The sequence below is a fragment of the Curcuma longa genome, chromosome 9, assembly GCF_044706935.1.
Source record: "Curcuma longa cultivar G26 ecotype Majalengka, Jawa Barat chromosome 9, ITB_CL_G26_1.1, whole genome shotgun sequence".
Taxonomy (NCBI): domain Eukaryota; kingdom Viridiplantae; phylum Streptophyta; class Magnoliopsida; order Zingiberales; family Zingiberaceae; genus Curcuma; species Curcuma longa.
In genome coordinates this window covers 7,650,741-7,662,707 of record NC_133869.1, presented here as the reverse complement: position 1 = coordinate 7,662,707, position 11,967 = coordinate 7,650,741, and the positions used below count along the sequence as shown (strand labels likewise).

At 40.4% G+C, this 11,967-nt stretch overlaps 2 protein-coding genes across 2 annotated transcripts; both read left to right on the top strand.

Moving 5' to 3' along the window:
* The first annotated feature begins 2,260 nt into the window (after nucleotides 1–2,260).
* LOC141835013 (anthranilate synthase alpha subunit 1, chloroplastic-like) lies at nucleotides 2,261–7,169 on the top strand. Its single transcript, XM_074722432.1, has 11 exons — nucleotides 2,261–2,450; nucleotides 2,529–2,719; nucleotides 2,790–2,979; nucleotides 3,863–4,014; nucleotides 4,924–5,039; nucleotides 5,136–5,382; nucleotides 5,548–5,604; nucleotides 6,241–6,393; nucleotides 6,474–6,554; nucleotides 6,647–6,733; nucleotides 6,843–7,169. Exons 1-11 carry the CDS (start codon nucleotides 2,261–2,263, stop codon nucleotides 7,167–7,169), a joined length of 1,791 nt encoding a protein of 596 aa, XP_074578533.1.
* A 2,659-nt stretch (nucleotides 7,170–9,828) lies between these two features.
* Nucleotides 9,829–11,368, top strand: LOC141835377 (putative pectate lyase 22). The gene is made up of 3 exons (XM_074722827.1): nucleotides 9,829–9,984; nucleotides 10,074–10,814; nucleotides 10,885–11,368. Exons 1-3 carry the CDS (start codon nucleotides 9,854–9,856, stop codon nucleotides 11,243–11,245), a joined length of 1,233 nt encoding a protein of 410 aa, XP_074578928.1. The 5' UTR covers nucleotides 9,829–9,853; the 3' UTR covers nucleotides 11,246–11,368.
* Nucleotides 11,369–11,967: the final 599 nt, after the last annotated feature.

Here is an 11,967-nt window from a genome sequence, read left to right as displayed (position 1 = left end):
TAGCAACTATAAAATTGTAGCTGCTATAATTATTGATCAATTACGATTTTATAGTTATTACAATGCATCCTTAGTTCAAAATTTAGACAGAAAATATATGAGAGAGATAATAATAAGAATAATATAGTGAATAATAGTTGGATAATTATAAATGGGGTGGAATGTCGTCTTTTGATAAAAAATATAAAAATGATGCATCATCTTAATTATTCCAAAAATAAAAGGTAAAAGGTGACAAAGATCATTTTATATCGATTTTTGTCTACATCTTAAGGAATTCAGGATGTGAGGTGGCTCTCACCCTAATGTCATTAATTATTCAAATGTTTGTATGCATTATATAAATTTTGAATCATAATTATTTGAAAAAAAAATATCTTATCTTTATTATCTTTCTAAAAAAAAAAAAATAGAATCTGCCACTCCAGCGGCCCCATTGATCAGTTCCACAACTATCTATGAGGAGATAAATCAAAACTGTAATTGATCACGACAAGGAGGTATTACTTAACTTCATCGAAATTCGAACTCTTGTCCTCTTTTACAAATTTACTCTGTCATCAACTCAGTTATATCTGGGGACATCAAATCTTTATTATCTTCTGCAAAAAAGGTGAAATCCACCACCTTAGCATCAACCCCACGATCATTTGTGCGGAGGTAAATCGGGAAACTGCAGTTGGTCACGACGCTGGAGAGTATTGTCTGACTTCACCAGGATTTGAACCCTTGTCCTCTTCTGCAATTTTACTACATCATAATCAACTCAGTTATACCCCAGGACCATCGTATCTTTATTATCACACCATGCTCCTGGAGCACGACAATCGGACAATAATGATGAAAATCTTATTGATTCATCAATCACTTGTTATCATCCATTTTATTGTTGTTAACAACCAATACCCAGCTAACACTTGATAGTCATGTAATAAAGACAATTAATAATTTGTGTTGAGTGGACAATTGAAATAAACAATAAAAACTAAAGAATAAAGTAAAATCAAATTATATTTAAATTTATTTATTTATTTACTTACCATATTTACTTATTTATTAAAAACCAAGTGCATTTATAACTTACTAAAATATTAATTTAATAAATGTATTTTATATTTATTAAATATAAAACGCATAAAATATTATTATATTTTTAAAATACCTAAAAATAAATAGATAAAATAATAACAATTTAAAAACTAGATAAGTTAGTAAATAATTTTATTTATTAAAAAATATTCAAATTATTTTGTCTATATATGTTAGATTACGGAACTAGCTAGTAATATATATCCGTCTGGTTTTGGGGGGAATTAAGTTGTGGAAGTAAAAAATATTGGCGAAATACGTTTAGCATTAATTAATTACTTTAGCATTACATTAAGAAGATGATCCAAGAGCAATAACTCTAGATTGAAGTGCGATTTTAAATTAATGACAGATAATATCATTAGGGCATTCTTGAAATAAGTTTGAACCATATTAATTAATTAAAAAAATTTAAATTTAAAGGGACATAATTTGAAACTATAATTGAAAAGTACTTAATGCAATATCATTGATATTCAAAAGAATTATATATTTTAGAAGTAGCATTGATATTCATGAAAAATAATAAATAAAAAAATTCCTCATATATAAGTAAATTCTATTATATTATAGGAATATGAGTAAAGGGAGACATTTTAGAAAGTAAATAATAAGTTGTTTAATTATTCTATTATTATTATTATTATTTATTATTTTTTTTATTTTATTGGCCAGGATAAACCGACAAGAGATGTGGATGGACGGTGGAGATCACCAGCATCCTCTCCTCTTCACCCTATTCGAGCGGCGAGGCGAGACCAGAGTCGGAACCTACTGGACTCAATTTATCCCTCGCAAGGATTCGGTTCCTGGGAAAGCTGCCTTTCGAACGGAACCGCCGCATTTCCGGCAGTGGGCCGCTGTGTGACCCGCCTCGGATTTCCCTTCCCCGGCTCGGTTCGTGTGGCGCCTTCGTCTTCTTCGCGTATAAAGGCCCCCGGCCATGGGAGCCCCTCGCATTGCTCTGGCGGGCGTAAGATAGCGTCCGGAAGAGGAAGGAGGACGAAAGGTGGGATCTTTCACGTGTTTATGGCTTAGGACAATCACTATTCTATTTTCCTCGAGTTTCTTGCCCTGTCCATTTCTTCCCTCTCGTGTTTATTAGTTTAGATGATGTTTGAGATGTTGGTGATGTGATCTAATAAGATTTTGAATTTCCTAGGAGGCGCAGATGGAAGCTGTCACCTTCTCTCCCTGCTTACAGTTGCTGAGCCTACGCCGTCAACAAAGGTCTCTGCCTTTCCGGTTCCCTTCCGCCGTCGCTGCGTCCTGTCAGAAAGGAATCCAATTCCGTCGCTTCTCTTCGTTGGCTCCCTCAATCAAATGCTCGGCCATCTCTCTTTCCTCGGTGCAGGAAACAGGTACCCACGCTCCAGATATTCCTAGGGGTGCGCTAATTCAAATTTATTAATCATGATCGGTTTTGTTTCTTCGTATAGTTGAAAAAGATGAGGCCTTTAAGTTTGCTGAGGCTGCCAAGATTGGCAATTTGGTGCCTCTTCACCGTTGCATTTTCAGCGACCAGCTGACGCCGGTCGTGGCCTATCGTTGTCTCGTGAAGGAGGGTGACTACGAAGCACCAAGCTTTCTTTTTGAGTCAGTGGAACAAGGTTCCCGGGGGAATAATGTGGTAAGATTTGCCTCTATGCTGTCTCTATGGGTTGCCTTCGTCCTTGTTGTTAAACATTTTCTCTAATCAGGGGCGTTATAGTGTTGTTGGAGCTCATCCAGCGATGGAGATTGTGGTCAGGGAGAACATGGTATCTATTATGGATCATGAGGAAGGACGAATGACAGAAGAGATTGTCGATGACCCTATGCAGATCCCAAAGCGTATCACGGAGGGTTGGAGCCCACAGACGATCGATGAACTTCCTGATACTTTTTGTGGTATATTTTTCTTTCTGATCAAACGTCCCTTCCTGATGAAACAGCAGGTTGATATTATAGTGTTTGTCTTTGCTATTCTGGTGTTAATGACTTTGAATGTCAACAAGTTCCAATCGTACAATTTTAAAATTCCCAGTCCGTCCATGTTAAAAGTTAAGCTAGATAAATATCCACAAACCTGTTTCATAAGAAACACCCGTTAGGAGGATCAAAGACCAACAATTATTATTTGTTTTAAAATTCAGACTGCATCGTAGGATAATCATCTCATGCATGTCAGAAACTGCCTAGATAAAATAGAAAATGGATTTATAGGAGAGATTGTGGGGAAAAAGAGAGAGATTAAGGAAAAGAGAGAAACTATATGAGGGCCACCTTTGATGTAAATTCTTGTTTTTCATGGCTGATTCTCCTCCGCTTCCAAGAAAAAGAAACATCTTGAAGGGCAATAGACAAACCTCTACTTTTAGTGTTCATCTTTCCGGACATTTTTTTTCAGAATATTCCTTCAAGGACAGGAATCAACTTAGTCAAAGACCTGCCAATTCCTCACATTTTGGGTCTCTTTAACATTAATCATTTTCAGTAAAACGAAATGCATTAGTTGCTTGTATATATTCAGTTATCATGAATGATATGCCTCATTTTGGATTGAGTTCATTCCTATAACTATGTTTTTACTAGTATCTATCATGGTTATCCCTTGTCTCTAAACTCTAGCTCTTTTTTGGCGATCAAGTTTGCATTGAGCAGTCTGAAGTTTGTAGCACTACCTCTGCTTTTCTTCTTGCTGATTTTCATATTAGAATTATGGGAGATGTATGTAAATGTGTTGGAAAAGCCTCTTGAATGCTGTTACATGAGTGCATGCTATTTTTCTCAGGTGGATGGGTTGGCTACTTTTCCTACGATACCATGCGATACCAAGAGAAGAAAAAACTTCCATTCTCAAGTTCTCCTAAGGATGATAGAAAACTTCCAGATATCCAATTAGGACTGTACAATGACGTCATAGTGTTTGACCATGTGGAAAAGGTACCTTTTGTACAGCCTAATAACTGCCAACGAGCTTCACCATGAATTGCCTCTTGGATCCTTCACATGCGTTATTACTTATTATGCCATATGAATCTAATTTAAAAAATTATAGTTAACTATCTAATACTTTGGTTAGCATGACCTAGTTATTATTAGATAAAAGGCCCCAAATATTTCTGGCCATAGTTATAAAAGTGAATGCCTATGCGTATTCAAAAGGGGACTGCATATATGGCATATGTGACTTGCGAGTGCAATCGAAAAACAAAAAAAAAGAAGTTTAGTTCATTCGAGCAAGTTCAGACTAAATCAAATATACTTAAAATCCTACCTACATATTTTGTAGCTCGTAACTTGCAAGTGCTAGTTTAAACACATTTTACAAGTGATAAACACTTTAGTAGCAGGTATCTATATCATCTATTCTACGCTGTATCAATATTGTTTGCTGTGTGAATTTTATTGTATAATTGGTATGTTTTCTCTTGTATGGAAATATGAATTAGGGTGTTGATTGATATTCTTTATTGTGTCTATGTTAGTTAGTTTGGTTAATAGATTGGCGACATCTACACTATGCAATGGATTGACCACATACCGCTTGCACATGTGGTCAATGATTGCCCACATAGAATCAAGAATTTAAATTTTAGTACCTTTACTGTGTATCACAAATAGATTTAGTTTGCACAAAATAAACTGATTGATTTGTTAATAAAGGAAAAACAAAAATTCTTTTATGGTGCAATTTTAAAGATATATTTGTTTAAGCTCATGATACCTGAATATGTGTAACCACAAGCCTAGTAGGATCTCTCCCTCTCCCTCTCCCTCTTTGAATATTAGCACTTTCTAGTATGCATCAAAATTCCATCTTTTTTTGTTTATTATTTTATTATGCCACAGAAAGCACATGTGATTCACTGGGTAAGACTAGATCGATACTCCTCAGTAGAGGAAGCCTATCAAGATGGGAAGAATTGCTTGGAAGTTTTTCTGTCGAAGGTGCACACTGGGAAAGTGTGAGTATTTGTGTTTGATCATTTTGGTGGATAAAATGTCTTCTTTTACCTTTATGTTTTTTGTTTATACTCATTTTTTGCAATTTCATATTTCAGGCCCAGGTTATCTGCTGGATCTATAAAAGTCCAAACTAATCATTTTGGCCCTCCTTTAACAAAGTCATCAATGACAAGTGAAGAATACAAGATGGCAGTTTTGCAGGCAAAGGAACACATCTTTGCAGGAGATATTTTTCAGATTGTTTTGAGTCAGCGTTTTGAACGGCGCACATATGCATCTCCATTTGAAGTATATCGTTCACTGAGAATTGTGAATCCAAGTCCATATATGGCCTACATACAAGTACGTTATGCTCTCATCTCCAAACTAAGTTTCAAGTTTGTTAAAAGTGTTTTCATGCTAATTATTTTCTTTTAGTGTTGATTTTCCGTGTTTGCACATTTTGGGAGTTATTGTGCTTCTTTTTGTTATCTTTTCTGAATAATCATATGAAATATGTTTTTCCAGGCTAGAGGATGTGTTCTTGTAGCATCCAGCCCTGAAATTCTTACTCGCGTAAAGAAGGTACACACATAAAGTTCATTAAGATACAGATTTCATAGCTCTCAATTACTCCCCTTGTCTTTTTTGGTCAAGCTACTGTTGCTTTCTTACTGTTGCTTTCACCTGATAATACATGTAATATGCATTAATACCTCTAGTCTTATTTATATGTGATCCTATCATTAAAAAGATGGTCACACTTAGTGTGCTTCCTGATATGAGAACCTCAATTGCCTTTGGTCATGCTTAAATTGAACAAAGAGAAATTGACTTGGTGGATCAAACTCCTTTTAGATGAATCACTGAATTATGCTTTTGTGGCTTCTGGACATTTATGTGACCCCTTTATGAATTACTATGATTTTGGTTTCTCAGATTGTTACCCTTTTTTGTGAATCTATTTTTTCTTATTATAGCATTGATCTCATTGTTCTCTTTACTAAACTGACTCTTCGACAATCTTACTCGCCAAATATGTTGTCTTGAATTTGGTTTGTAATGCGAGTCATATACATGAACATAATGTTCTACTTTTGTTTCCATTTAGATTTGTACCTCCTAACTTCAGAGGATTTTGTTTACACTCAAGACAATATTTCAACAATCTGCAATTGAATGCCCCTTTTCATAGAAAAACTGCTCCTATTTTGTTTGCAGGGGAAAATTATTAACCGACCTCTTGCTGGGACAGTCAAAAGAGGAACAACAGACGATGAGGATAAATTTCATGAAAAACAGCTACTAAATGATGAAAAGCAATGTGCAGAGCACATCATGCTTGTAGATTTGGGGCGTAATGATGTTGGAAGGGTATGTTTTCCTTTTCATATGCGTCCTCATTCTGCTAAGTTTCCCCTTCTCCTTAAGGATGTTTGCTCCTATTGTGACAGGTCTCAAAACCTGGATCTGTTAAAGTGGAAAAACTGATGAACATCGAAAGATACTCACATGTGATGCACATCAGTTCCACAGTAAGATACCAACTCTGCAGTGAAACTTGTCCCAAGCTTACTCTTTTCTTCTTTGATTTTGAGAATTAAGTAGAGGTCAAATGCTTTTACAGGTAAGCGGAGAGATACTCGATCATCTGGCTTGCTGGGATGCTCTTCGTGCTGCATTGCCGGTGGGAACTGTCAGCGGAGCTCCGAAGGTTAGCTCAATCCTCTAGTTTCCACTGACCATCATCAATTCTCATTTACAATCTTGATCTCTTGTAAAAACACCTTTGATAATTTGAACACTGATTTGCTTGCGATCAGGTAAGAGCCATGGAGCTAATCGATCAACTGGAAGTCACGAGACGAGGACCGTACAGCGGTGGCTTTGGAGGAGTCTCGTTTAACGGTGATATGGACATTGCAATTGCCCTCAGAACCATAGTATTTTCGACTGGCGGCCGATACGATACTATGTACACGTACAAGGATAATGAGAGGCGCCAAGAATGGGTCGCTCACCTTCAAGCTGGAGCAGGCATCGTAGCGGATAGCAACCCTGACGATGAGCAGAAAGAATGCGAGAACAAAGCTGCTGCTCTATCCCGGGCCATTGATCTCGCAGAGTCTACATTCGTCCAAAAATTTTAGGCTCTTCGTCATTGTTTTCCTCATCCAGTCTAAAACCCATCAATAAAAAACTTGCAATTCCAGGTTGATTTCAACATTTTATTTTTACAGATGATTTAGTTATTGTTAGGGGTGTTATGGACCGGTAGGATCCGGTCCGAAAAGTCAAGGTCCGGTTCAAGTAGATGACATGTCCGATAGAAAGTTTGACTTGACATCGTGTCCCAACTTGGTTACCTCAACCCGACACCTGGATTAGGTCGGGATACCACATTCTCCCATCTCTAGTTCAGCCACCTAGTTTAGTGTCATCTCTTGTCACTCTACTCAAATACAAGCTCAACGCGAAAAGACAGCTCAAGTTGAGGTCGCTATCCAACCCGACAATCAGGCTCAGCTCGGATAAGACAACCGATCGATCTCTCTCCTGAGGTCCGAGTTTATACTCGAGGTCGAGCTCCGATTCTAAGGTTCTGCTCGGTCATGTTTCGCCCTCGTCTCGGTCTACCCAGACTCGAGCTCCCTCTACAGTCCAAATTGCAGTCTCCTCTTCAATGCCCTGCTTAACACTCAACCAACTTCACCACACCACCGCCAAAAGGATACAGGCAACCTGGCGATGGTTTGATTAACTTACCCCCATTAATGTGGCATGAATATAGTGCAATGTAACGATGAATGACCTGACTTTTCACTACTATGATGACGATGTGACACTTTTCTTATTTGGATGAGATATTTCGTCTGACAGAATCTCCACACCAAGATATTCTCCTTAATTAAGATAAGATAAATTTTTCATATTTTCTCTCACCATCTTTTATATAACTCCCACTCCTCACAACTACAAGTATGCATAATTAATGCTTATGTACCATACCTACCCTCAATAAAACTTAGCTTTGTTTCTTCATCAGCTTATCTACTAACTTGAGCGTCAGAGTTGTTGAGCGTTGGAGTTGTTGAACGCACCTTGACCTCTCTTCTCATCTTCTTGATTTTTGTAGAATTGTAAGCCCTTCATCCTCTCCTCTTCCCGCATGGTTAGCTCATGAGTCAGGTGGCCGATGACAAATCCAAGAGGTGATCTCAACCCGAATAGTTATATTTAATAATATAAACAAACTGTTCTTTATTTATTATGCAATCTAAAGGTAGACGAGAGAAGCAGATATAATTAAGCAGAATTCATCGTTGGTTAGCAGTTCACATGCATTCATGTCGATCGAGATAGGCCACTACTTGCATCTCTCAACTGCAGGCAAGAGACATTATTCATGCGTGCCTCAGTGACGTGCAGTGTCAGCTCGATTCCTTCAGCTCGATTCGCACAAGTAATTTTCATGGAAAGAAGCAGCAGTTAGCTAGCAATGGAGGAGCCATCACTCTCTCTCCATGCAGCAGCTACGATAGACAGAAGCCATTCAACGACGGCATAGAAAAGTGGCTGTGGGCCAAAAGCAACAGTTGAGTTCGACCTGAGGTTCGTCGATGGACGGATCGGATCCTTTCGGTCTCGAGATCGACGGCCGACACGACTCGAACACGTACGGGTCGATGCCATGATGGGAATCTACCACATGGGAGAACATGGCATGACTTCCTCGCTACGTGGCAAAGGCGTGGCTCCCACCGTCCACGTGAGCAGGATCGGTACTGATCAGTACCATTCCACGGAAGAGATTTATGGCTGATAGAACCAAGTGGGCCCACACCATGTGCACCCGTATCTATCATGGGCGATTATAATGCCAGTGAGATCATGCCTTCGAGCCAAGCTAGGCCTCTCCAGGCCTCTCCACTTGTGACCATTTATGATAGCCACCGACGATTCTGGGCGACAGTAATGACTTTTGGGGTGTTTAGGAGATGTTAATTCTTCAGTATATAGGGGAAGTCGAAGGCACTCGAAGTGATTCATGGCTTGGATATGCTGACTAGCTCAGACAAACTCAGAGGTTGTAGCTATTGATGGCGCCCCAAGAACAAACACCATCAAGCTTTAGAGGACCAGATTGAGGCACAACAACCACCTCTGAGCTACCTTTCTGGTCATGAAGCCTCGTGTAATAATCTACGTACAGTGCACAAGGCAGTCCCCCAACGTTTGTTCTTGTGCGTTGGAATGCACAACGTTTCAGTCATTGAATGCGTTCACAACGTACCCATGCATCCTGTGGGTTTTCAACTCTGCACTGACATTGGCCATGTCAGGAGGCACTCGCACTGCAAGGAGAAAGAAATGGAGCAAGCCAATGCCAGCAGCAATAACTCGATCTTCTCTTAACCTTGACGTCTGTTACTCTAACTAACATTCCATGTAGAGATAATTTGATATTTTTACTTCTAGCAGTGTTGTGATGTTGTCATTCCACCAAAGGCGCCTGATAATACTGGCACGCTTTGTTGGCTGCTAATGTTCCTCTAAGGTAGGACTAGGAGCATTAACCCTACCACTAGTCCATTATGTCTTCCTTGAGGAAATGGTAGTTAAGAAGTCAATTCTGAGGATTCAATGCATTAAGCAGAGTGGAACAGAGGTTTAAAGAACTATTTGACATCCTCTGATTAAATTAAAAGGGCCTAAATTGGGTCCCAATTAGTTGGTCCGACGATCGAGTGACTCTTTTCACATCATTCATCTCTAATGCCTATAAATTCCTCATTGCTTTCTCCCATTTCCTCAAATCATAGCATCAAAGAAAATGGGAGCACTAGTGGTGTTCTTCCTCACCTTGTTGTTCTGCAATATTTCCAGCTCTTCTTCTCGCACATTGCCTTCAAAATCAACTGCTGCTGTCGAAGACCCTGAGTTAGTGGTACAAGAAGTACAAAGGTGAGTTCTGGGGCCATGGCATTCATTAATTTCTCGGTGTTATTTTCGTATCTTTTGATCGATTCTGATTTAGAGTTAGTAAAATTTAGGAGTTTGAACGTGTCGCGGCGGGAATTGGGGTACTTGTCGTGCAAGACCGGGAACCCGATCGACGACTGCTGGCGGTGCGACTCGCAGTGGGCCAAGAACCGGCAGCGGCTGGCGGACTGCGCGATCGGATTCGGGAAGAACGCGATAGGCGGCCGAGACGGCGACATCTACGTGGTGACCGACAGCGGCGACGACGACCCGGTGGACCCCAAGCCGGGGACGCTGCGGTACGCGGTGATTCGCGAGGAGCCGCTCTGGATCGTCTTCGACCACGACATGACCATCACGCTCAAGGAGGAGCTGATGATGAACTCGTACAAGACTCTCGACGGCCGCGGCGCCAACGTGCACATAGCCGGCGGGCCGTGCATCACGGTGCAGTACGTGAGCAACGTGATCATCCACGGCCTGAACATCCACGACTGCAAGCAAGGCGGGAACGCGTACGTGCGCGACTCGCCGGGGCACTACGGGTGGCGCACTCTGTCGGACGGCGACGGCGTGTCCATCTTCGGCGGCGCCCACGTGTGGGTCGACCACTGCACGCTGTCGAGCTGCAACGACGGGCTGATCGACGCCATCCACGGCTCCACCGCCATCACCATCTCCAACAACTACTTCAGCCACCACGACAAGGTGATGCTGCTCGGCCACAGCGACGAGCTCGCCGCCGACAAGAGCATGCAGGTCACTATCGCCTTCAACCACTTCGGCGAGGGCCTCGTGCAGAGGATGCCAAGGTCACACACCATTTTCTTAAAGATCATGCTCTGTTTTACTCTTCTTACTTAATCTGGGAGCGAATTGCAGGTGCCGCCATGGCTACTTCCACGTCGTGAACAACGACTACACACATTGGGAGATGTACGCCATCGGGGGGAGCGCGGCGCCGACCATAAACAGCCAAGGAAACAGGTTCCTTGCGCCCAACGATCGCTTCTCTAAGGAGGTGACTAAGCGCGAGGAGGCGACGGAGAGCGAGTGGAAGCAGTGGAATTGGAGGTCGGAAGGGGATCTGATGCTGAACGGAGCCTTCTTCACGCCGTCAGGCGCCGGAGCGTCGTCGAGCTACTCGAAAGCGTCGAGCTTGGGCGCGCGGTCGTCGTCCGTGGTCGACGTGATAACGGCGGCGGCCGGCGCGCTCTCATGCAACGAAGGTTCCAGTTGTTGATTAATTAAGATAATTATTAATTAATTAGTGGGGAAAAACAATTTAAGGTTGAGATAAATCATATAGGAGTGGATATTAAATGTTGTATTTTTCTTAATTTACTGTATTGTTTGATGGCACCAACCTCGGCTTGTGAACTGAACCGAACCGAACCGGTTGGGTCGAAGAGCACTCGATCATGTGGTTCAGAAACTCCAAGTGCTGATATATTTGATATAAATCCATTGGAATTTGTATTTGACACAATGCTCATTAATTTTCACATCATCATTCATTAAAACGAAAAACATTTTAATTTATCCTATAATTTTGGATATGCTATAAGAGGAAACTATTTCTTTAGTTAAGCAAGAGACAGTAGACACTAACACCATGAAATAAATCAATTTCATTTTTGAATTATAAATTTTATTGATAAAAAATTTGATTTTAAAAAAGAATATATCAGTTAAGCTGAATTCTACGAGTCATTCAAAATGAATAAACATTAATATAGATTTTATTTTATTGTCTCGAATAATAATCACCTTTTGGTGTGTTCTTTCGAGAGACACAATGGTGATCGAAAACTATCACCTTCAAGAATTGAGTACATGAGACTGATTGAGATTTATCATTGTTCAAGAGATACAAGACGGAAACTAAGAGAAATGCATGTGAGGCAGCATGCAATTTATGACTTTGGAGGAAGCAAAGCAATGCACCGACTTCCCAATCTTTTC

Excerpts from the sequence above, each read along its gene's own strand:
- LOC141835013 (XM_074722432.1), top strand. The coding sequence starts at position 2,261 with ATGGAAGCTGTCACCTTCTCTCCCTGCTTACAGTTGCTGAGCCTACGC. Across the intron at positions 5,040-5,135 it reads AAGGTGCACACTGGGAAAGT|GCCCAGGTTATCTGCTGGAT; the intron begins GTGAGTATTTGT and ends TTCATATTTCAG. Across the intron at positions 5,605-6,240 it reads TTCTTACTCGCGTAAAGAAG|GGGAAAATTATTAACCGACC; the intron begins GTACACACATAA and ends TTTTGTTTGCAG.
- LOC141835377 (XM_074722827.1), top strand. The coding sequence starts at position 9,854 with ATGGGAGCACTAGTGGTGTTCTTCCTCACCTTGTTGTTCTGCAATATT. Across the intron at positions 9,985-10,073 it reads GTGGTACAAGAAGTACAAAG|GAGTTTGAACGTGTCGCGGC; the intron begins GTGAGTTCTGGG and ends AGTAAAATTTAG. Across the intron at positions 10,815-10,884 it reads CTCGTGCAGAGGATGCCAAG|GTGCCGCCATGGCTACTTCC; the intron begins GTCACACACCAT and ends AGCGAATTGCAG.